The sequence below is a fragment of the Bos taurus genome, chromosome 5 (genome assembly GCF_002263795.3).
Source record: "Bos taurus isolate L1 Dominette 01449 registration number 42190680 breed Hereford chromosome 5, ARS-UCD2.0, whole genome shotgun sequence".
NCBI classification, from domain to species: Eukaryota; Metazoa; Chordata; class Mammalia; order Artiodactyla; family Bovidae; genus Bos; species Bos taurus.
Genome location: NC_037332.1, coordinates 27894546 through 27920309, shown reverse-complemented (window position 1 = coordinate 27920309; position 25764 = coordinate 27894546). Strand labels below are relative to the sequence as shown.

At 47.6% G+C, this 25764-nt stretch overlaps 1 protein-coding gene across 3 annotated transcripts in view; it reads left to right on the top strand.

Moving 5' to 3' along the window:
- Positions 1–4715: 4715 nt before the first annotated feature.
- ACVR1B (activin A receptor type 1B) overlaps positions 4716–25764 on the top strand; it is a 33838-nt gene continuing 12789 nt past the window's right edge. Inside the window, exons 1-3 of one of the 3 annotated variants that reach the window (XM_024992431.2) lie at positions 4716–4986; positions 21812–22051; positions 22827–23075. In XM_024992431.2, the coding sequence (XP_024848199.1) occupies positions 4896–4986; positions 21812–22051; positions 22827–23075 (580 nt within the window). In that variant the 5' untranslated portion in view covers positions 4716–4895. Of the gene's footprint in view, positions 4987–21309; positions 21539–21811; positions 22093–22826; positions 23076–25764 lie in introns of those variants that run through there. The other 2 variants (XM_059886869.1, XM_059886870.1) reach the window with 2 other exon arrangements.

Below are 25764 nucleotides of genomic sequence, written 5' to 3'. Positions count from 1 at the left end.
CCCACATCTTTTCCCATTTCTCTGACTCTTACTTTTCTGTCTCCTCTTTCCTGTCTGTGTTGCTGTACTTTCAGAATTATTGCATACCCTTGAGCTGTTTGAACAACTATGACATTCTGCTGATTTCTAATCCATGTCGCCATTGCTCCTACCTATAGGAGGCCCTTCAAGCTCAGGGCCAGGGACTTGCCTGGTGGTCCAGTGGGTTAAGAATCCACCTTGCAATGCAAGGAACACTGGCTCGATTCCTGGTCAGGGAACTAAGATCCCACATGCCTTGGAGCAACTAAGCCTGCAAACCGCAGCTAGAGAGTCCATGCGCTGCAACAAAAGATCACAAGTGCTGCAGCTAAGACCCAAACCAAGACCTGACACAGCCACATAAATAAACAGAAAGCAAACTCAGTGTGTCCAACGATGAATTCATTATCTTTCTTCCAAGCTTGCTCTTGCTAATCTGCTGAATGAACTCACCAAGTAGCCCGTCACCCAAGTCAGATTATGCTGGAAACATGATGGGCACCTCCATTTCTTCCCCACTTCTCACATCCAATCAATCTTGTAGCTTCTACCTCTTTAAAATGTCTTGAATTTATTTCTTCCCCATCTCCATTGCCGCTGCCTAGGGTTAGGTCCTCCTCCTCTTCCTGTCTGAGCTACTGGAATCGCCTCCTCTTTGGTTTCCTCACCTCCAGTCTTGCCTTCCTCCAATCATCTGCACAAAGTTTAAGTTCATCTACTTCAACAAAGTGGTCTTCCTATAACACACATATGATCGATTTACCCCACCCCTGCTTAGAACCCTTCCAGGAGTACCAGAGAAAGGGGGACACTTCCAAGTGGACTTCTACATCTGTCTCTCTCTCCCACACTACCTTTCAGCTCCACCACCAGCCCCCCTTCACCCTGCACCCTCTGGTGTGCTGCCGTGCCTAAATATCAAGCAATTTCACCTCGGTGTCTTACTCATACTGCTTCCTCTGCCAGGGATAATTTCTGCCTCCCTCTGCCCCACATAGGCCTGACTAGCCAAGGAACACCCTTAGATCTTCTAGGGGTGAGCTGGAGCATGGTCTCTTTGTGAGATCTTTCCCACCTCCTTAACCCTGCAGAGCTGCACCATTCAAGCCCTCTGGAGCACCCCTGCTGAACCTTCACGTGTGTGTGGTACAGCAGCACATATAGCACGTTGTACCTTTTCCCTCATGCTCATCTTTTATTAGACTGTAAAGTTCATGAGGACAAGGACTATAACTTATCCATGTTTATAAGTTAGGTCAAATATACGGTAGGTGCTCAATACGCATTTGCAGAATGGTTGAAGATGAGCTATTGCCTTCTTGGAATGAATGACCCTGCTGCTCACCAAGGCAAACTGTGCTGAATCCCCTAGGAGGTGGAGCGTCTTGGTGTGCCGTGACCAAGTCAGCAGCTGTGACACTGGGTGGTCTAATCAGTGGAGCCTGGGGAGTAAGACTTTTTTCTAGAGAAGTAAATCCTGGGAGCGCTGGGGAATTCCATGACAAAGGGACAGAGCAAGGCAGATGAGTAGTTCACAGAATGTGATGTGGGTCCAGTCCTAGGATTCAGGAGGCTTACAGAAATGGACACTTTGCTGAGGCCTTCAGGGATGGGAGCAGAACCAAGCTGTGGGAGGGAGCATGGGGAGAATTGGCGGTCTGTCTCTATACAGCCTGGGATGTAAAAGGGAAAGTATATGCATCTTCCGGTAAAGTTTTGACTTGAGATGCTGCAAACTTTCAAGAATAGGGTGTGAAGATTATCACTCACTGCTCCCCATCCTCATCAAGTCTAATTTCCCATCAAGACTAGTCCCTGGAAAAGCATGAGATGCTGTGATGTTGAAGAAGCACAGGATCAGTAAGCTAGAGTTCAACACTTAATTAGACGTGAGCCTGGGCAAGTGGCTTACCTTCCCTAGGTCTCAGTTGCTTCACTGGTAAATTGCACACACCCTGACATGCCTCAACCACTTCACAGGATTATAGTCAAGGTCAAATCACCATCATCACAATACCTGTTCTTTTTATATCATTTCCTATGTGTCAGAGACTGTGCCAAGTGCTTATAGATAGTATCTTCATCTATCCTCACAATATCTCTATGCTGCTGCTGCTGCTGCTAAGTCGCTTCAGTCGTGTCCGACTCTGTGCGACCCCACAGACGGCAGCCCACCAGGCTCCTCCATCCCTGGGATTCTCCAGCTCCATTTTACAGATGAGGGAATCAAGGTTTAGGGAGGTAAAATATCTTGCTCAAGTTAAATTCTCTCAAGTGAGCTAGCATTTGGTCCGTGGACCCAGTCTTATGATTCCCTGGGCTGTGCCTTCAGCTGTGGACCATCCTTGTAAACCAGGGTAAAGCAACCACAGGTCCCCTCTGGGACTCCTGGTCTTGCAGCCACAAGACAGCACTTAGCAAGGTATAGGGGAGGACAGTTCCTCCCCCCTTGGCCTGGTGATGTGCTCCTGAGGGGGTCAGCTTTTCCTTCCCAACCACAAGGGTTGGTGAATGTCCTGTGGTGTAGTGTGTCCCCATGTTTCATGTCTACTCAGAACCCGTGAATGTGATCTTATTTGAAAATAGGAACTTTCGCAGATGCAATCAAGTTACAATGATCTTAACTCATACTGGATTAACTGGTGTCTTTATAAGAGAGAAATTTGGACACAGATGCAGACCCAGAGGGAAGACAGCTATGTGAAGATGGAAGCAGAGATTGAAGCTACGCTTCCCCAATCCAGGGAACACTAAGAATTCAGGGAACTACCAGAAATTAGAGACAAGAACGGACTTTTTTCTAGAGCCTTCAGAGAGAGGATAGGGTTCTGACACCTTGGTTTCAGATGTCAAGCTTCCAGTACTGAAAGAATAAGTTTCTGTTCTTTAAGCCACTCAGTTCATGGTATAATACTTTGAGACAGTCCTAGAAACTAACCTTACACTCTAGGGCTTCCCAGGTAGCATAGTGGTAAAGAATCCACCTGCCAATGCAGGAGATGCAGGTTCAATTCCTGGATTGGGAAGATCCTCTGCAGGAGGAAATGGAAAACTTCCCCAATATTCTTGCCTGGAAAATTCCATGGACACAGGAGGCTGGTGGACTGCAGTCCATGGGTTTGCAAAGAGTCCCACATGACTGGGTGATGAGCATGCGAGCATGTGAGCATGGTACACTGTGCCCACCACAGCTGGGAATCCTAAAGGGCAGGTGGAACAGAGTTTGGGAGATCAGTGAGACAAAATAGAGGGGAGAGGATGCTCATTTTGGGGGATGAGCACTTATAAGAATACATAGAGGCAGAGCACTATGAAAAGGTGTTTGATCATTCAGTTACTGACCAATGTGTAGACAGCGCCTCTGTAAAACTTCACATGTGTGTGTTTGTGTGTGAGTGGTGTCTGGGGTGTCTGCAGTCTAGTTTTTTCTTTATATTAGGAGGGGTATTCTTCAGGTTGGTAACAGCTTTGAAGATGAGGATTCCATTTGAGAAGCTCCACCCTCCCACTCCCACCTTTGGTCATCCTCTCCACCTCTAAATCTCATTTGATGAGACTCTGCTTATGGGGGTTAAAAAGTCTGCCCAAGTTTTCATGCTAGTTAGTAAGAAAATGAGAATTCAAATCCAGAACTCTGGGTCTAAAACCCTGTCCTTTTCATGATTTCAAGCTCTTTTTCAAGATAAGAAAAGTGAATATTTTCAAAAAGATAGGAGCAACTCAGTTTACTGTTAATAAGCATTTTCCCCTAAATTTGAAAGTAACAGTAGCTTATTTGCAAAATATTTAGAAAATACTGAAATGTTTAAAGAAAAAGTAAAAAAAAATTATTCTGGTGATAACTACAGATAATATTGACTAAGTTCCTATCAGTCTTTTTTCCTTGCAGTTATATAGTATCAACAAAATCAGAACAATACTATAAGTAGTTTTGTATTTTGCTTTCTCATTTAGCATTATCTCATGAACATCTCCTCATGTCATGATTTTTACAAACATAATTTTTAATTAGTAAATAATGTTTCATCGTATGGACGGGGCATAATTTGTTTTCTATACTATGTTTTTCCAGCTTTTACAGGGATAAACAAGCCATAGTTAAGATTTCTCACAAATACCTGTCCTCATCTCTATTATTGCTTGAAGATGGGAGGCTGGGGTATGAACATTTTAAGACATTTGATACATAATGCCAAGTTGTTTACCAAAAGGTTTCTACCTACCAACAGCGTGCGAGTGCTTCACGCAGCACCCTCACCAAGACTGAATACTGTCGTTAAAAAGCCCTGTACGTTCTAAGAAGGGGGCATCCATGATTCGATCACACAGGTGGCTGTGCGTCCTGCGGATCGCAGGGGGCCACTGGGGCTGGGAGACTAATTAGGAGATAGTTGCGACGATCCCAGTGGGATGTGATGGGTGCTTGAGGCTAAGCAGTAGGCATGAAGGAAAAGGGAACAAGCGCATGGGACTCGTAGAACGTTCTATGCAAGGGATGGCGGTCGGTGCTGATAAGATCACGCCGCGCTGCGGGGGGTGCAGAACTGGGCGGAGGCCGCGAGTGTGGGGCTCGGCCTCCACGCCGTGCTTGGCACTCACGGGTGAGGTTGGCCGAGGCGCGAGCCCCTCCCACCCCTTTAACGGGGACACTCCCCTTTAAGGCGGGCGCCCGCGCGCGCCCGGCCCCGCCCTTCGGGGGCGCGCGCGGCGGCCGCGGCGCCGGCTCCGCCGGGAGCGCACGTGCCGGCGCCGGGTGGAGGAGAGGGAGGCGGGAGCCGGGCCGCGGGAGGAGGGGAGGCGCCGGGGGCGCGCGCGCGCGCGCTGGGCGCTGCTGGGCTGCGGCGGCGGCGGCGGCGGCGGCGGCGGCGGTTACTATGGCGGAGTCGGCCGGAGCCTCCTCCTTCTTCCCCCTTGTTGTCCTCCTGCTTGCCGGCAGCGGCGGGTCCGGGCCCCGGGGGATCCAGGGTGAGTCCCGGGGCGGGGGCGGGGGCCGGGATGGAGCGGGCCAGGCGAGGGCGAGGCCTCGCGCCGCGGCCCCTGGCTACAGCGCGCCCCCTCCCCACGCGCACAATATGGCCGGGCGGGGGGCGCGGGGGAGTCGCGGTGACCCCCAACCTGGGTCGGCTTACCCCGATCCCCGAGGCGCGGCCACCCCGCCGGGACCGGGCTCACGCCGGGCCCCTGGGGACCCGAGCCCTTTCCCAGGAGGGACTGGATTCGGGGAGCTCTCGAGGGTCGCACTCCCTTCACCCCCATGTTCCATAGAAGGGAGTGCAGGCTTCCTTCCCCGAGGTTTGGAGATCCACGTTTCTGCCGCTCAGCATGTCCAGGGGCGGGGGTCTTCATTCCTTCCCTCCAGATGCTCCAGCGGGGAGTGTGGAGGGGGGGCGCCTTTTCTCCCGCCAAGATTATGGGGCTTCGGCAATGGGGTCTTTGCTTCTCCGAGGTATCCTGACGTTGAGAGCCCTTGCGCACCATAGATAAAAGGGGAAGGGGGTTTTCAGCCTTTCCTTCTGCTCCCTCCTGCAGTTGGGGTGCGTCTTCCCCTCCCTCTCCTTCCTCCCTTTCGTTCTGGGAAAGCGAGTCACATTTCCCCCTCGGGCAGTCCCTTGAGTTCAGTGGGGCCAAACCCCCACCTCCAGTCCACATGCCCCGGGGAAGCTCGGTGGAGGAAATGGGACGAACAGGCCCCTATCTGGAGCTTGGCTTTGGAATCTCTCTAACGCTGGGAAACCTAGTTCCAGAACGGTTAACCTGCATCTAGGTGTATTTGCTTTCTCCCTCGCCACTCCCACCCCACCTCAGGGGGTCCATTCTGTTGGTCACTTTGTGGATGCCTTTCAGGTGACATCCTTGAACGTGCCTCCCACCCCCAAGAGTATTTAAAGACCCCACCACCAGACCAGCTCTTGGCCCTTGGTCAGGATTTATTTACCTTCCCACACAGCCCTCTTCCCAGCCCTTCCCCCTACGTCCTCCCCCACCCTTGCACACCCCTCACCTTCCAACTCCCACAGCCTTCTGCTCCCTGGTAGCACCTCCATCCTTCTCACTCCCAAAGTGGTACCTTTCTGTGGGACATTCAGTTGGGTGTCTCGTTTGTGAGGCTTTACGGGCTTGAGGAATGCAGATGAAACCCTAAAATATTTAAGGGAGTCGTCTCAACCCTGTGCTGGCATTGGGGTAGCAGATGAAGGTTATATTTGGCCTTTATATTGGAGTGATTATTGACCCACAGTTGGATACGGGAGAGACCGTCAGGACTGTGTTTGCTCCCGATGTACAAAGCCTGCTGCTCTGACTTCTCGGCAGCCCCTAACCTTCTAGCAGTGGGAGATCAAGTTGTGTTCTGTGGCTCTCTTCTCTCCACCAAAAAATAATGGTTCTCAGGTGGGTTCAGGCTTCTTTTAGAAATGAGACAATCAACCAAAGACATGATCCCACTTTGGCGTCTCACAAACAAGTTCATCCCCTCCAGCCTTGATGTTTGTTTCCAGTGGTGCAGCCTGTGTGGTGGGGTCTTTGTTCACTGGGTAATGCTTCTGCTAAGGCTGTCGTGTGTGTTCCTGGATCTCACTGCTCTGTGGCAGAGGTAACGCGCTGTGGGGTCTGATAGATGTGGTGAAGGTATGTGAACACAGCCTGACATTCGTGGTAAGTTAATGGTTTTCATGAATAATGTATGCTGGGCCTTATTTTGGGGCCATGTTTTTGGAGTGTGTATCATGATGTTATTTCTCTAGAAGGGTAGCAAATAAGGAGATTCAGCCTTCAGGTTTGTCATTTTACATGTGTATGACTAAATCTGTAAATTCCTTCCTTAGGAATTTTTATCCTGTTGCTAATATATCTGAGATTCTTAACAGCCATTTCCCTGTTGGTTTGGTGTAATGTCTGGTGGGATATTTCTTGTTGTCATGAGCTAGTTAAGAATGTTTAATTGATGATCCAACTGGTTCTGAATGGGGCAGGTTCATTTTTTTTTTGTAACCTTCCTGAAATGGATGTTTGTTGGGGTGAGGATGGGTGGGCATAGTAGGGAGTTGGTTTCTTTTTTTGGTTAATTGGAAATTAGGTTGTGTATCCAGCAAACATTCTCGAAGGCCTTCAGACTTGGCCAGACACTACGGTTTTTTCCGGGACACATCTCGTTGCCAATAGTGCATGCTACAGAGACCACTGTTGCAAAAGGCTTAAAGTGAAGCATCAGTTCTGGGAACATAGAGGCTGTGAGATAACTAGAAGTTGATTGCTGTCCTCCCCACGCTTCCTCTGTCGTGCTCCCCTAGGTGGGCCGGGAGGAGCAGCAGGGCCAGGCAACCCTGATGCCTGTGAAGACAGGATGTGAGGACAGGAAGGGATAGGTGTCTGTGTTAAATAGTGAACTAGCAGCGACTTAGTAAAAGGCCAGTGGTACAGAGCGCGAGTTCCAGGTTATAAACTGCATCCATTTAATAGGTGGACCACATTCTAAGGCCTACCTTTGGCATTGTCACTTCAGTATTTAAAAATGTAAAGCTGAATTAGTAGCAGGAGAACATGACATTCATTTTCTTAAGACAAAAGCTGCAAGGGAGACATTTGAGGTTCTGATGGGAATATTTTGAATTTCTGTGATTAACCCAAAATTTAATCTCAGGCCAAGTCTTATACTTTTGTTGAGTGGACATGAGTTTGAAATACAGCAGAAGTGAACTCTTGTAGAGAAAAAGAGAATCTCGGATGAGTTTTGTTAAGAGCTCCTGGAACAGATGTGATTAACACAATAAAATGGCTACTCTGGTTAAAGGTTAGAGCCAGGTGGGGGGAGGAGGCCGCTCTCCAGCCCCAGAACTTTGCTCCCTGACAGGTTGTCCTTGAGTAAGGCACTTCACCTTTCTGTGACTGCCTCAGTTTTGCCTCCATGAAGTCAGGAACTGGTCTGTGTCTCTCTTATTGGGACATTTGTGAGACTGTCTTACTGACAGCCAGTTGGCTGGGTGGTATTTTTAGACACAGTTTCTGACTTCAGTGAACAGGCAATGTTGGGTTACTTTTTATCTTATGGGGCAGAGAGTAGCTCCTGGGATTGAGAGAAGCAACACATGTCACACTGTGGTTAATTTGTTCTCTGTTGCATTTTTTTGTGGACCCCTTTCAGATTTCCTCAAGTTAATTTCTGTCTCTTGACAAGCCCTCACATCCTAGACCTGGCAGCATACCTGTGCTAATCAAAGACAGTCTGGAGGGAGTGACCTGCTTTAGGCTTTATTGGTTTGGCAACGTTTTCATTCTTACGCAACTCTGGGTATGTTTATGGCACCATGTAAGTGTTACATAAGAACATGGAGGCAGAGAGGTGGCCGGAATGGTGCCTGTGAACACAGGAAGGTTAGACTGAGGACTTCATCCGAAAGGACCTTGGAAATCTGCAGTCAGTAAAAGAAGAAGCTGCACTTGGTTTTCCTCTAAAAACCTTTTGAGATGATTGTGTCTTTCAGGTGGACTGCTGTGTTATAAATAGGTTTATTCGCCACCGGTGAGCTAATTGTAACCTTGCTACCAAAATATGAATCAGGAGACAAGGAGACGAGGAGGCGCGCTGCTTCTTCCAGCGTGGCCTGTTGAAGCTGCTTGTTGCATTTTGGAACAGGAGTTGAATTGCGTTGCAGCCTCAGCCTGTTCTCATAATAACTCAGGAGCACAGGGTGTTGAGGTGGAATGGAATTCTCAGGCCGCGGTGCTTGAAATCGTCTTTATTTTTGAAGGTTAAATTAGAATACTGAAGTGGCTCTTTTGTTTTAATTTTGAAATCCGTATTGTTTACGGTTCAGTCTTTGCTCAGAGCCGCGGTGAACATTAATTCTGGAATCCCGCCTCTTTGTCTCGAGCCCTTGTGCTATTTGTCTGTTACAGCAGGAGTTGATGTAAGAGGGTCTTACCTCATTTTCCTCTGTGTGTTCACGAGGAGAAAATCCTGGAGTCCTCTTGCTCATCAGCCCCCTCCGATGCTGGAAGTGCTGAGGGCCTCTGGAGCCCATCAGTTCCACCTGGCCTGGGAGTGCCCAGACCTTTGAAAGATCCGAGCAGGCAGTCCCCTGCAGGCTGTCACTCTGCAGGGGGCCTCATGGCCCGCTGGAGTCCCCTGTCCCGCCTCTTGGGTTTGCTCTCCTCAGCTTCTCTGCCTCATACATGCATGGTTCAGCCTGCAGCTGGGCCTGGAGGCAGCATCTCTGGTCTCGCCTGTTCTCTCTGCCCTCCAGCTTCTCCATTGTGGGTAAATACCATTCCTAGCGTAGCTTTCTTCTTCCTCTGTAGTCTTGGTCCACCAGCCTCCCTGGCAGTCTTACCTGCTTGTAGGGCATCTCACACGGTGCCACCTCAGGCAGCTGTGGTGTTCTTTTTGGCTTTTTTCTCTCTGCATTTAGTCTGAAGCCTCATTTGTCTTGCTAAATATTTTGAATTTAACATAATGAAAGTAACTGCCTTTCCCTTTAAAGTATCAATCACTCTAATATTTACACAATTACATATAGGAGGTTTCTTTATTCATTTAGTTGGGTGTGTGCCTGGAATGCTTCTTGGCACGAGGAGGCCACAGGGAACAAGAGGGACAAAAATCCCTAACTCCTCATGGAACTTATGATTGCAGAGGCTCAGACTGAAAATAAATGAGTAAACACGGTTATCAGTCATGAGTGCTGTGAAGGAAATAAAACAGGATGGTGTGCCGGAGTGCGCCAGGGGCTGCCACGGCACAGCCCTGTCCACGTCATTGTTCGATCTGTAAAATGGGGCTAACGCAGTCAGGTGGCCTTATTTTTGGTAACTGTTCTGTGAAGCCCAGTTGAACACTGGGTTAGCAAATCCTGGACCGCTGCTGCTGCTGGTTGCTGTGCTTTCATCAGCTGGTCAGCACATCACCTTACGTTGTTTGTGTTTCTGTTTAAAGACAAATTATTTAATATATATGGTTGATTCATTAAAGTTGAGCTCAGGGCCAACAGCACTATAATGCCTGCCTGAATGAAGCTTGTTCAGTGTATGGATTTTCTCTAAGGTGTGTCACTGTCTTCTCGAACCTGGGGACACTAGACAGCGTCTCCACACTGCTCTTGGGGCCACCAGCATAAACCACAGAAAGACAGAAAGCTTGGCACTGAACATACCATGAGAAGAACGCGTGTTAACAGTATGAGGGCTGAAACAAGCCAGAGCGTTCTTACTCAACCTCTGTGGGAACGTGTGTGTTGGGTGACTCAAATTTGTCACCCCTCTGTGCTCACCTGTGAGTGACCATGAACACTGAGTGTATTGATTTTGGGGTTACAAATAAATTTTAGCAAGTGGACAGATTCACAAATACGGATCCATGAATAATGAAAATTGACTGTATTTTGTTCAAGCAGTGCGATGATTGTGGCAGAGAGAATCATTCCTGTGGAATTCCCAGGACTCCTAGATGGTTTCACTGTACCAGTGTAATGTATACAGTTATAAGTCCTGTTTCTAGCCTGTGAATAAACAGGTATATATATACATATATTGAGAACTGCTGTGGTGATCTAAAGGTTCCTGTAACACGGGCGCTGTTGTAGGTGCAGAGATACACCAGTAAGCAAAATGAGACGAAATGCTTACCCTCATGAAGCTCACCTTCTGGCAGGTGAAATAGATAATAAAGAAACAAAGTACGAGCTGATTATGTCCACCACAGTCCTCCCCACTGCTCCCTTCTGCCCATGATTTCCAGCCTTAGGTATACACACACTGGTTCTCAGTTACTCAGACATGAATGAAGGTGGTACAGTTGACCCTTGAGCAACGCGGTTTGAACTGTATGGGTCCACTTACACATGGGTGGGTTTGTTTTTTTTTTTTTTTCAGTAAATACTAGAGTGCAGTACTATGCAGTACACGGTTGGCAGAATTCACGAATGCGGAACTGCAGATCTAGTGGGGTGATTGTTGAGTTATCCGTGGGTTTTTGACTCTGTAGCGGTCAGTTCCCCTAACCCCTGAGTTGTTCAAGGGTCAGCTGTATTGTGAAGGGTTTAAATCAGTTGACCTTCAGATGGGCACGCTGTTATGGTGGACCTGACCTAATCAAGCTGGCCCTTTGAATGCAGAGCATTTTCTAGCTGATTGCAGAAGAGGAAGGCAGTGATGCCCCAGCTAGCTTGGGAGAAAGTAAACATTCAAGTGTGAACTGCCCATGGGAGCCACGTGACCAGGAATTGCAGGCCAGCTTTAGGATCGGAGTGGTCCCTGGCCATCAGCAAGTAGGGCAGTTGGGGGGCCCTTATAGTCCTTCATCCACAGGTCATTGAAGTTTGCCAGCAATGAGTGAGATTGAAAGAGGTCCCAGCCCTAGATGAGAAAGCCCCAGCCAATATCAGTCATTCTATGCCTGGACTTCTGACCTACAGAAACTGAAATAGTAAATAGGTATTGTTTTTAAAATGCATGTGGGGTGAGTCAGATGGTTATATGAGGAGAAGGAAAACAGGATTGAGGGATAAGTGCACTCCCCGAGATAGGCTTGAGGCTCCTTGAGACTGGGTCACCCTGCCATCCCGTGGATGGACTTACATGTGGAAAGAAGTCCTGAGACCACATGTGGCTTTCAGCTGCTGCCTGTTAACCTTTTCCTAGACATTGTGAGGTTTGGAGAAGAGAGAAGATTGTGGATGCTTTAAATGATTTTGATATGTTGAGGAATTTGTGATTTGAGGGATTTTTATTTTTTAAAAAAGTATTCTTTGTGTTGAGCGCCTCTGTCCCCAGATCGTCATGTATTGTCTTGGTGTACATTTGCACATTACTTTCTACACTTGCAGTAGATAAATTCAGATTCAATCAGTATTCTTTCTTAACATCTCCCTAGGTGTTAGGGAGCACTTCTCCAGCTCCTCAAGCTCAGTGTTGAGGGGGATACCGAGGAAAGAATCTGTCTGTCCTTGCCATTAAGAAGTTTGCATACAGATTGACTTACGCTTGTTAGAGCAACCATAAAACCACCCAGAGCACAGCCCCTTCTCATTCACTAGGATGACAGCAATAATAAAACCATCAGATTTCCTGAGTGTGTACCATCTACTCAAGGGTAATACTGGGCATTTGTGCTGCATTGCTTACTCTGTACAGCCCTTCTGTGAGCCACTCTCATCCCCATTTTACAGGTGAGAAAACGGGGGCATGGAGGTTAAGCAGCGGGCCTAAAGTCTGACTCCACAGCCTGTGCTCAAAATCCTGCACTCTGCTGTGTGCTGTGGTGACTATTAAAGTAGCTTTCCACCCGTCCCCACCTTTCCATCCTGCCACTGGATTCAGCCATGGAAAGAGCGCGGCCTCTGTCACCTTCATGCAGCCTCCAGGATTGACTCCAGACCTCTTCGCCCGCCATCACGATCCATGCAGTCTGGTCTAGTCTCACTCATTGCCCTTATCTCTGGCTAGAACCCTGGCATTGTCATCCTGTTGCCCATTTACTTTAGACCTCACACGCCTTGTGCTTTTCTTGGTCTTGGCCTTCTCAGCCAAATCCAGCGTCCTCCAAGTGTGGGACCCGCTCTGTCTTCGTCCTGTCCCCCAGCCAGTAACTCCATCCTCTCTGCCTTTCCTTTTGGTCCGTGTTCAGTAACACAGGTTCACACTGGCTTAGAGTTTTCTGCTTCTCCCACTCTCCCACCCTCTACGCCCTGAAAGTTGATCCTAGGAACTGTCTTAGATTTTCTTTATATGTCTTTGTTCTATCACAGAGCCTTGTGTGTTTTAGGTACTTAATAATTGAATTGAATTCATTCATTTTTTTCCATCCTCTCAGCAAAATCCTAGGTAAATGATTCCAGTTCTGTCCTGCTGTAATTTCACTATCTCCTATATATACAGTTTTCATCCTAGTCGCTCAAAAGTGCCAGACATTTGTGCGTTACTGGGAACGTCATAATCTCTACCTCACCTCTTCATCTCTGTTGAATCCACTGCCTGCCCATTTTACTTGAGATAAATTTGATCTCAACCTCATTAGGTGTTTTTTGGTGTTTTTGGTGTTTTTTTTTTTTTTTTCTTTCAGCTGTGCCACGCGCAGCACGTGGGATTTTAGTTCCCCAGCCAGGGATCAAACCCGTGCCCCCTGCAGTAGAGGCACTGGAAGCGTGGCATCTTGACCACCAGACCACCAGGGAAGTCCTCAACCTCGTTAGTTTTATTCTCCATCCTTGCTGATTTTTTTCCCTTCATTGTCCTAGTTGTCTGAAACAACCATTCCTATCCCTCTTCTCAGAACTGACGTGCACTGTCACCTCTCCACACATCATAGTGTAGTAAGTAGGTCAGGAAGCAAATACAAAACACCACTGATAAATACTCTCCCCTGCTCTAATGAGCCAGGAGTGTGTCTGTTTAAGTACAACAAAGAAAGAAAACAGAAGGTTGTACATGTCAACATAAACTTGTGGGTAGAGGAGAAATACCAAGTGGCTAGCAGACAGTGAATGTGATGGCTGCGTTTGTACACTTAGGTCCCAGGAACACGGGACATGCTCTGCCATAGTGATGCCTCTCCTTCCAGCTTTACCTTGACATTCCCTTGGGCAGCAGGTGGGCCCTTGCTGGATGCTCAGGCATTTACAGCCAGCCATAAATTAAGTCGCAATGACAGGTCTCCTTAGCATAAACATCAAACGTCTCTTTTGAGTGAGAACAAAGCTTTCATTCTCTAGACCTGAGGCTTAAGGGTGAACTTGTTTAAACAGCTCTCTGGGGTTGGGTTTGTCTCCAAGTAGAATGTCAGAAAGGCAGTTTGTAGAATAGATACAGTGTGGAGCTGGCTTTTCAAACACCTTTCTCTTATGCAAACCCCACTCTGAGACCTTTTCCCAGATTGAAATTAAATACCAAGCTTATCAAATGTCTTATTGTTAAATCTGTGCTTTTTTTTTTTCCTTTCATACAAATAGCTTCCTTTATTAAGTCAGCTGGAAGTGCTTTTTACCAGTACACTCTTTGGGTACCACCAGCTACACATGTAAAATTGGACTTTAGTATGGCTCTTTGGTACTTGAGAGTTTTTGTTTTATTTTAGTGTATTTTTACAGTCTAATTTTGATGATTGTGAAAACTGAAAATGCACCTCGAATCTCTGTTACCAATAGCACCCAATTACTTTATTTCAGTGTAGCAGGGCTTTCCTTCCTGGTGCTGTTGTCGGCTCCCCAGCCTTTCTGGAGAAACAGACATTACCTCTACTTTGTATAGTGTAGTGCCAGACACCTCCATTTTTAAGCCCAATTCAGGATTTTCGTAAACATTTTGACAGTTGTCTAGATCAGTAGTTACTGAAAAACTTTTTCTTTTTTCTGTCTTCTTAAAGCAGTAAAAACCTTTCAAAAATGAAAATGTGGAAACACATATAAAACAGATAAAAGCATGTCCTCTCTGGCAGAGCCCCCTGCCCTCTAAGATGGCTAGGCTGAGAGCTGCTGAATGAGATTATTAAGCACAGTGCTGTGTGTGGGCACTGTGCTGGATACCAGGGAGAAAATGAAGACAAGAAGGACTCTGGTTCCCCGCTCTAGGAGTTCACGGGTTCCTGGGACATGTGAGAGCCTACAGACTTGGGAAGGACACAGAACAACACTGTACCTTCGTTTTGGGGGGTCCGCATGTGTTGGGTTTTTGTTGGTTTTGTTCTGTAGTTGAGAGTGTATTATACATACTGCTTTTTAGAGATTTATGGTATTTTTAAAGCTGTGGTAAAACACATATAACAATTTTTAAGCATTTTAAAGTGTATAAGTCAATGAAGTACCTTCATGATGTTAGGCAAACCATCACCTCTCTAGTTCCGGAACTTTTTCTTTACCTTGAAGGAAACCAACCTAGTAACCCATAAAGCCAGCATTCCCCATCTTCTCCCCTCTGCAGCCCCTAATAACCACTAATATGCTTTCTGGATGTTTAATATAAATGGACTCGTACAATATGTGGCTTCTTTCAATTAACATAATGTTTTCAAAGTTCATCCACGCTGTAGTAAATATCAGTAGTTTATTCCTTTTTATAGCTGACTAATACTCCATCTGATGAGGGTACCACATTTTGTTTATCCACTCTTTGTTCAGTGGACATTTGGGTTTCCACCTTTTGATGGTTGTGAATGGTGCTGTTAGGAACATTTGTGTATAAGTTTTTGTGTAAACGCTTGCTTTCATTCTTGTGGATATATTGCACTGGGCGTGGAATTGCCAGGTTGTATGGTGATTCAGTGTTTAACCTACTGAGGAGCCCCCAGGCTGTTTTCCCCATACAGGAGCTGTACCCGTATGCGATGCCACTATCAGTGTGTAGAGCTCCAGTTCCCTCTGAATCTGCACCAGCATTTTCTTATGGCCTTCCTAGTGGGTGTAAAGTGGTATCTCATTGTGGTTTGGTTTCTGTTTGTTTTTGTTTTTCTATCAAATGTGATTTTTATTTAGCTGACAAGCACTTTTCTACAGATGCACTCTTGGGACATCACATGGCAAAAACAGAAGCTTTTTCTCTAGTTTTTTTCCCCCCCTCTTTTTTTACCTTATTAAAAATGAGATTGGTCCTAAAAATATAGAAAGAAATATAAATTCACCAAAAAACTGTACCTTATCAGAAAGTCACTAAAATACCACATTTGGTTATATGTGGTTTTAGTTTACATTTGGATTTGACATTCATTTGCATTTGATATCATGTTGACCATCTTTTCATGTACATTTTGGTCATTTGTATATCTTTTTTGGAGAAACGTCCATTCAAATCATTTGCTCATTTTAAAATTATTTTTTGTCATCAAGTTTTAAGAGTGAGTTCTTTACACATTCTGGATACAAGACCATTATTAGATGCATGATTTTTGAATATTTTCTCTCATTCTGTAGGTTCTCTTCACACTGTCTTGATATTATCCTTTGAGACACAAAAGTTTTTTAATTTGGTGAAGGCCAGTTCATCTGTTTTTCTTTTGTTGCTTGTGTTTTAGCTGTCATATCTAGGAGCCCATTGCCAAATCCAAGGTCATGAAGATTTACCCTTACTTTCATTTAAAAAATTTTGGAATATAAACTTTAGCTCTTATATTTTGGTCTTTGACTTCCATTGAATTAATTACATTACTTACATTATGTAATAACTTATATTAATTAATCTTGGTGTGTGGTGTGAAGGGTCTGACTTCATTCTTTTGCATGTGGATTTCTGTTTGTTGAAGACTAGTCTTCCCACCCCCAAAATGTTTTAGACAGTCTTGTGGAAAATCAGTTGATGATATATAGATCTGTTTCTGGACTCTCATTTCTGTTTCATTGATTTATAGTCTGCACTTAGGCCAGTTTCATACTGTTTTGATAGCTGTAGCTTTGTAGTAAGTTTGAATTAGGTAGTGTGAGTCCTTCAACTTTGTTCTCTTTGTTTTCCCTCTCCCAAGATCATCTTGGCTTTTCAGGGTCACAGAGTTGTGTAGAATTGTGGTCTTTGTTCTATCCCAAGAAAGCTGTAGGGAGTTTGGATATGGTCCAAGGAAGAATAATTAAAAAGATCACAGGTTGTAATAGGCTGTTCTCATCAGTTTGGGCTGTGTGATGGATGCTGTCATCTGGAAAGAGGAGGGCTCAGACGCAGCTACGATCAAGTTGTGAAGTCATGAAGAGTAAGGGGGGAGGGGGCACAGGCTGATTTGGGCACCAAATCTTAACTCTTGTGAAACTAGAAGGTTGCCCAGTGAAGTTTGGAAGAGGCAGGTTTAGTATCCCTAAACAGGACAATGTGCCACCCTAAACTGATGAAACTTACCATCCCCAAGGAGTATATGTGTATGTGTGTACACACACACACACACACACGTATAAGCCAAAAATCATAGATGCTGTAGCTTTAAAATATCACGAACCTTCATGTACCAGGACGAATGTGGGTGTTCTGTGGCTGCCTCTTACCTTCTGAGCTTGGTGCCTCCACCTTGCCCCCCTACACCCTCTCTGCTGGTGATGTGGGCTGAAGGGCAGTGAGTTTAGCCACTTGGTTCTTGGGAATTTCTAGTTGTTGGGACAACAGCCTTGACTGAGTGTCCTCCAGAGTATGCCATGGGCAGGAGAGAGGGTTCTGCGTGGGGCTGTCTTTGCTCAGACCCAGCGTTTTAGTGGCTCCATAATATGCAGTGAGACAGAGTCTGCCCAAGTCAGGACTTGTCAGCCTTCCTCCAAACACAGCCTTGCTCCCAAATTAAATTTGCTTTGATATTCTACCACAGACCACCTTCTCATCATACTTTGAAAACATGTTCAAATCCTGCCATAATGTCTTTCGTTCAGGTTTGACTAGCTTGTTCATATCAAAATGCTATGCTAGTGAGAGTTTCACTCTGACCACTTTTCACCTGCTTTTGTGCCTCCTCTGTGACTGGGTTTCCTAATTGTGTTATTTCTGACGCTTTGGTCAGGAACACGGAGTGTGTTAGGTATGTGCTGTTTGTGTACATGTGTGTAGGCTGATTTCACCTGATGAGTCACTGTGAAACATTATAAATGGCTGTTATCAGTAGTCCAGATTGAGTTTTTCAAAGAAATCAAAAGCTAAATTTGTGATTTAGTGTACTAGAAAAGTTTTAGTAAATTCAGATTTTTTTTTTTTTGGCCATGCCACGTGGCTTGCTGGAGCTTAGTTCCCTGACCAGGGATTAAACCTGGGCCCATGGCAGTGAAGTGCAGAGTCCTAGCCACTGGATTGCCAGAGAATCTCATAATTCAGATGTTTTTATACTTTTATGATCACTTCGTTTCAATGAAAAATGAATATTAACAGAAGACGATTTAGAGACCAGTCTTTCTTGGGTCTTCCCTGATGGTCCAGTGGTTAAGAGTCTGCCTTGCAATACAGGGGATGTGGGTTCGATCCCTGGTTGGGGAACTAAGATGGCACATGCCACGGGGCAACTAAGCCCACCAGTAAATAAAAAAATGTTAAAAAAAATGGTTAAGACTAGTCTTTCTTTAAAGTTCAGGAAAAGGTATGTGGGATTAAAGCAGAACTTCCCAGTGTTGAATCAGTGATCCAAGCAATGTGAATTTAAAAACAAACTAGATTCAGATTTCAGCTGGAGGATTTTGGAGCTTATCTGGTTCAGCCCCTTCTTTCTGGTTAGTGATGAGGAAAATGATGTTCAGGAAGGTTAAAATGAGTTGCCCAAAACCACGCAACTAGTTACTGGCAGAGCTGAGACTCAAACAGCAGTTCCTTGCTGTGGTCTTGCTGTAACCTGGCACTTCCTAATTAGTGGTTAGAGAGACATGTCGTACATGAATGTGTTTACTTGAGTTTTACACTGAAGGGAGTGATTAAAATTTATTGAATATCTATTTGCTTCGCATTTTTTAAGTCTCATTATTGTTCAGTTGCTATGTCCTACTCTTTGCAACCCCCGTGAACTGCAGCATCCCTGTCCTTCACCATCTCCCAAAGTTTGCTCACACTCATGTCCATTGAGTCGGTGAAGCCATCCAACCATCTCATCCTCTGTCACCCCCTTCTCCTCCTGCACTCAATCTTTCCCAGCCTCAGGATCTTTTCCACTGAGTTGGCTCGTAAATCTCTTATTTCATGTAATTCTTACATAGTCCTGTGAGGTAATTAACAGCCCCACTTTTCAGATTAGGCAGCTGGGGTGCAGAAAGGTTACTGACTCGTTCAAGGTCATGTGACTGATAGAGCTGGTGTTTAAGCCCTGGGTCTGTGTGACCTGCTCCTGCCATGTTCCCCTGCTGTGGCTCTGGAGAGAGTAACAGAAACCTCACAGGGGCGTGGGCAGTGGTGATGGCTATCTCAAAAATACCCTTTTCAGACTTCTCACTCCCTTGGTATAAAGTAGACCTGTACACAGATGTAGGCAGCCTTCTCAGAGGACCAACAGCACTCGGCAGATGTGGGCTGATCTTCAAACCGTCTCTGTCACATATATGGTATTTTCTGGCTGGGTTGCCGAGGCCCAGATAGAGTCAGGGACTTGCCCAATCCCTTATCACAAAGCCGCATGGCCCCGCTCCCAGTTCCGTTCTTCGTCCCGTCTAGCATAGATTTCACCACTTTTGTTCTTTCCTGTCTTACACCAAGATTGTTTAAGTACTTCCCAAAAATAATGAGCCACGTGTGGGTGTGCTCGTCCTCCAGGATGAATCACTGTGAAAGAGGCCGTGAACCAGGGAAAGGGGAGCGCATGTCTGGGAGCAGGGGCTCTGCTTCCCCGGCTGCTAATTGACAGATTCCGAAGGGAGCTGCTTTTCCAGAGGCGGCCGCGGGTCTGGCCTGCGTGTCCCACTGTGCTCAGAATAGCCCTCTGGGAGTCGTTCACTTTCCCTTCTGGCTTCCGAAAATAGCCCCGAGACTGTGCTCATCCCCAGCCGGCCGTTGGGGCGCGTGTGTTGAGAGGTGTGCATGCCATGGGGACCCCTTTTGTGCCTGAATGTCCCCATTGACAGAGAGAGGAATGGGCGTTCGCGCTCGCTGATGAGTAGGCAGGACTCCAGCGTGAGTCAAAGGGGTTTGGGCTGAGTGTTCTGAGAGTTGCAGAAGTAAATTTCAGTCAGCAAGAAGAATGACATTTAGAAGGAATTTACTTTTAAAATTCCTTTTGTGTTTGGGATCCTAGTCTAAAGGGTACCTGCTTTAAACTTCCTGCCTTTAAAATACAACACTCCCCAAGCCCTTCAGCAGAGAGCTGCGTGTCTTGGAATTTCTCCCAGAAGAAAGGGCTCTGATCAAACGCTGTGGGGGGAAAAAAAATCCCGCAGGCCGTGAGGTGAAGATCCACGCTGTCCGAGAACCTGTCCGAGGTTGCTCTCCTTTATTTCCTTGGTGGGGATGGTGAGGAGCGTGTCGTTTACAGAAAGCCTGCGGGAGTGGGGAGTTGGACCCAGAGATATTTCTATTCTGTCTTTGGATTTGAAAGGCCAGGAGATGCCTTTCAGTGTTTTAGAAGAAGAGACAAAGATAGACTGTTTACAGCCGAAAGGGGTGAGTTACAACAGGATAGTTTTTCACGGGACTGGTCATAAATGACTCTTCTCCAGGGTTTGAATATGTTCCCTCTTGGTATCCAGATAGTATGCGTGTAGTGTCCAGCCCGGGACTCGGGTCCCCCTTCCACTTGCATCCCTGATGGGTGAGTGCTGTGTGCAGCCCCGTGAGCCCCAGCCTCGGGACCCTGGTGGGTCGAGCCACTCTTCTATCCATCCCCAGAGGTCAGGGCTGGGTTAGGCTCCTGGGAGGCAGTGCTGGGGAGAACCAGCTGCTGCTGTCTGTGCTATTCCTGTTAGATGGATAAATAAAGGATTTCAGATTCCAGGACTGCTGAACTGACTTTCAGAGGCACCAAATTCATTTACAGTAGTTTCCTGTCAACAGTGCACACTTAGGGATAATACACACCCAGCCAAACTTGTTAGTCCCAGAGGTGATTGCGTATACTATCTATTTGGGGGGGGGGGGGATACATATATATATATATATATCACTTTTTAAGTGATGATACCCAAGGCCCTTTCAGAGTGGGTTAGATTTATTGAGTACTTTGTATACGTTGGCTTCCCAGGTGGCACTAGTGGTAAAGAACCTGCTTGCCAGCACAGGAGACATAAGAAATGCGGGTTCAGTCCCTGGATTGGGAAGATCTGGAAAAGGGCATGGCAACCCACTCCAGTATTCTTGCCTGAGAAATCCCATGGACAGGGGAGCCTGGCGGGCTACAGTCCACAGGGTTGCAAAGAGTCACACACTGCTAAAGTGACATAGCATGCATCCATTCTGTGCATTACCTTATTTAATCCTCACAGTGACTGTGTGAAGTAGGCACTAATATTACCCTCTTTGGAGGGTGTTCTTTTTGCCCCTCTTGAAAGGGGTACCTGCTGGGAACGAAAGGGAGGAGGAGGTTGTTGGACCAGTCAGGGGAAGCTTATCAAAGGAAGTGACGTTTAAGCTGAATTTTAAAGAACTTGTAAGAATTAGCCAGGAAGAAACGATTGCAGCAAAACCCTGTGTGAGAGAGCACGCACACTGCATTCAGGAAGCTGTAGGCGTTTCTGGTGCAGAGCAGGGAGATGGGGTTGAAGATGGCTCGAGGAAGCGGTGGTGCTGGAAGGAGTGTGTGGGGGAGGGGCCCTCTTGTCTCCCAGGGGACCATGCTTTGCTCTTATCTTTAGGCATCGAAATTCAAAGGAAAACCCTTTTCCTAGCCACAAGACAGTTTTTTAAAGTAAGTCTAAGTCTAAAGCAGCCCTCCTCCTCCCAGTGGTCAATGGTAAAGAATCCACCTGACGATGAAAGAGACACGGGTTCAATCCCTGGGTCAGGAAGATTCCCTGGAGAAGGAAATGGCAACCCACTCCAGTATTCTTGCCTGGGAAATCCCAGAGAGAGGAGTCTGGCAGACTACAGTCCATGGGGTCACAAAGTCAGACACAACCTAGCTACTAAACAACAACAACATACAACAGTCTAAAGCAGAGTCAAAAAGGTAGTTTCTTTGTTTCTTGAAGACATAAACTAGAGAAATTAGAGGAAAACGGGGGGGATGGGGTGTGGCGGAGCAAAAAGCCTTGTCTGTGATCTGCATAGACAGGTGAAAAGGTTGGGCTTCCCCTGACGACGTCATCTCTGGCCCCATCCCTGTAAAAAGCACCTTGTTTTGGAACCACGAGTGTGCTAGGGGATTGTATTCTAACTCCAGAGGAGGACCTAGGCTAAGACCTCACACTGACGTCAGTGTCCACTTCCAAATCCCCCACAGCTCTGTTGTGTGCGTGCACCAGCTGCCTCCAAGCCAACTACACGTGTGAGACGGATGGGGCCTGCATGGTCTCCATTTTCAACCTGGACGGGATGGAGCACCACGTGCGCACCTGCATCCCCAAAGTGGAGCTGGTCCCGGCCGGGAAGCCCTTCTACTGCCTGAGCTCCGAGGACTTGCGCAACACACACTGCTGCTACACTGACTTCTGCAACAAGATCGACCTGAGGGTGCCCAGCGGTGAGTGGACACCCTTGTTGGACTATTGGCTCGTCGTGGAGGTAGGGCACCCCTGTCATTTCACCCTTCTCTACTATGCCCCTGCCCCTTTGTTGGAGGCTAGGTGAAGGCGCCTTTTGGATGCTCCCTGAGGTGACGTGGGAGGGCGTTCCTCCCAATTCTGGTCTGTAGATCCCAGGAAAGGGGGAGAGACTTGTCGAGTGTGCCACAGAGGGGAAAGCCACGTTTTAGGTCCTGGCTGAGGAGCCATTAGCAGCTGGTGGGGAGTGGGAGAGCCAGCCAGAGATCCCCATGGGAGGGTCTGGGGTGATCCTGGAGGAGGCAGCCCATAAGCCATGTGATGGTGATGGCAAAATGGGGAGAGGGACTCGAGGCGGGAAGGATGGCGCTCTAAGCTGGGGAGTGGTAGACACCAGCCTTCACGGGTCCGCCACTTAAAGAGGTGTGACTGGGGAGATCTGAGGAGGCGGGGAGAGACCGAGTTGAGCTTTAAGAGGATGTCACAATGGAGGAGCAGAACCTGGTGTGTGCCTGGGGCATGGGGGTGGGAAGACACCATGAAACGCTGTGAAATGACCAAGCAGGCTGCAGCGGGTACCATAACTAGAGAGGCTGGCATGTGAGAGCGTCCAGACAGATCCACCAGCCCAGTGAGGCTAAAGAGCGGGGAGAGGAAGGGGGCATCTCCACCTGGATGGAGGAGCCGGGAGAGGGCAGCCTTGGCGGTCCCACGTTCTCACTCTCTTCTTGCCCTCTCCTCTCTCACCTGCCCCAGGTCACCTCAAGGAGCCTGAGCACCCCTCCATGTGGGGGCCTGTGGAGCTGGTGGGCATTATTGCCGGCCCAGTGTTCCTCCTCTTTCTCATCATCATCATTGTTTTCCTCGTCATTAACTATCATCAGCGTGTCTATCACAACCGCCAGAGGCTGGACATGGAGGACCCCTCGTGTGAGATGTGTCTCTCCAAGGACAAGACGCTCCAGGACCTGGTCTATGACCTCTCCACGTCAGGGTCTGGCTCAGGTACCGCCTCTTCAGGCCTCGTACCGGCCGTTAGCCTTCCTTGCTGCCTCCCAGCACGATGGAACATTCAGGAAGAAGGCTGGCCATGTGCTTTCAGAATCCCCTTTCTTTGGGAGTCTTGACACGTAATAAGATGATGGGGTTCCCAGAAAATCTCTCATTCTCTGAAATTCCAGGGATGAGCTGCAAAACTCTCCCTTCCAGAGTCCCTGCCTCTCTTCAAGTCTTGTAACCATGCAGCTATTAAAATTCACCTAGTTCCACCTGAGCAGCCGAGTGCTCAATGTCAGGGCCCCTTTGGAGAAACTGGAGTGTGCCGGGTTCCTGTGAGGTGGTGGCAGCTAATCATTGATCTGTGAGCAACCGCAAGGGGAGTTTGAGGACACCGAGTAAGGCCAGAGAGCTGGAGTTGGGTAAATCATTGACTCGTACCAGTTGCCCAAGGGTTTATGTGGCAGTTGAAAGAAAAGCAGCCAGGGCTTCCAGCGTGGCGTCAGCACCACTTCCGGAGCTGCCTGTCGGTGACCGAGCCTTTCTTAGGTGGACCTCGACGTGAGGCTAGAACTTAGGGTAAGGGCCGTTGGGTGGTTCCGGTCTCAGGGTAGAGCTGAGCTAGCTAGTAGATGTGGCTGTGAGTACATAGCAGTCTTTTTAGGAAGATAAATAATTATTTTAGTGACAGTGGTATTCTGTCCCTATGGGGGAGAATGTGGATACAAAGGCCGCTGTTGCCATTCTAACTCAGACTTACAGGCTCGCGTCCGTGAGAGTCCCACGTGTGTTGGTATATGTTTTTTCAGCCCATGACAGACTCTTCTGTGGGGAAATTACGCCATCAGTCATGGCCAGACATCCCTTCTTGAGCACAGGAATACTTTGAGCTCTGACATGTTCTGAATTTCCGTGGTTTTGCCTTTATTAAGCTCTGCAGTAGAAAGTGCCAAGATGATGGATATATTTAAAAGCTGCATATTTTTAGGAAGAGAGAAAATATATGGCTTGTTCTTTGCTGAAAGAGGGTAGGGCAGTGGTTAGGACTGACTGGCTCTGTGACTTGATTTGCTGCTGGAGGAGGGTCGCTCAGGTTTTCTGGAGTCTTTTTTTAAGATCGGGATTAGCCAAGTCTAGGGCAGGTCCGGGGTGGTTACTCTGTCATCTGCAGTGAAATGATGAGTAACTGTTTCTCTCGGGTTGGTTTAGTCCACTCTTAATTCAGAATATGCAAAGCTCCCAAGGTGCTGGGGTTTTAATCCTGTGGCCTTAAAGTAATACGTCCTTGCTGCTGGTGTAACTTTCAGTTCACACTAACAAGTGTGTGTTGAGCATCCTGTGGGTGATACAGGGTAAACAAGATGAGCAAGAGGCCGAGCCGGGACTGGACAGAAGAGATTGTGGGGAAGGATCTCACAGAGGAGGTTGTGTTTGAAGGGGTCCTGCGTTGGAAGTTTTGAGAGTGGGAAGAGGGCAGGACACGTTCCAGGCCACTGGAAAACCCTCAAGCGAGAGGACAAAAAGACACAAATGTTTACTGAGTGTTCAGGGAATGATCCAGAGGCCGGCTTGTTGTCCAGGCCCTGGTGGGAAAACGCTTGGGCTGTGCTTTGTCTGGTGAGGGGAGAGGCAGCCACCGAAGGCTGTCGTGTGAGAAAGTGTGTGCTCATGTTTTCCTGCGGAAAGAACTCTGGCAGTGGTGTGGAGGGTGAATTCATCCATCTTGCAGCCCCCTGTTAGGGAGGGCAGGGTGAGGCTGGCTATGCGGGGAGTGTGGGGCAAGCCATGTCAGAGGGGAGGCAGAGAGACCCATGGAAGTCTTCCAGAGGCGGTCAGAACAGGTCAGGAAGGCCGGGAGAGGAGGGGGCCAGATTGAGAAGCATTTGGCGGCTCTGTGCTGTGGGAGTTACAGGCATAGACTTTGGAGTCAGTCTTACGTGCTTTGCCATTTACAGCTTGTGTGAATTCCAGTAAATAACTTAACCTTCCCCTTTGAGGCTTAGTTTTCTCATTTGTAAAATGGGCACAATAATAATACCTACCTTATGGGTGGTTGTGAGGAAATGAGGTCATTTATGCAAGTGCCTCATGCATAGTAAACATGCAGTAAACAGCTTGGGGGTTGATAACACTGATTTGTTCAGTCGAGGAGAGGGAGAGAGTAAGTCAGTCACGATGGTGGAGCTGACTGGAGAGGGAGGGAGACACTCCTTGCATGGATCAAATGAGGTGATAAATGAGTCCTATAAAGACAGTGAAATTAATCTGAGAACCAGCCTGGACAGTCGTCCCCCCACCCCCAGTCCTGCTGCATCTGGAGCTCTTGTGAGCAGAACCGTGATCCCTTTGGAGAGCGGTGGGAACTTGGTGTGCCCTGAGCTCGGGTTGGCTTTCATGGGTCACGCAGCACTGCCCTCTAGTGGCCACTGAGCAGAGCAGCCAGAGGCGCTCCGCTCACTCAACCCCTTGACTTTGCTCTTCCACATAAAGCGGCTGTGGGTGGCTTGGCCCACGGGAGGCTGGCTGAAGAGTTAGTAAATCCGGTTAGACAGTTATATTCAGATCTGTCGTCCATACTAGCTGGAAAGAGAACCCGCGTAGATGAGGAGCAGCTAATCACATGCATTTCCCCGTCTGGGCTCCCGAGCTCTCTGTGGTCAGTGGACCACCGTAGCATGGAGGCACTGTGGGAAGGAAA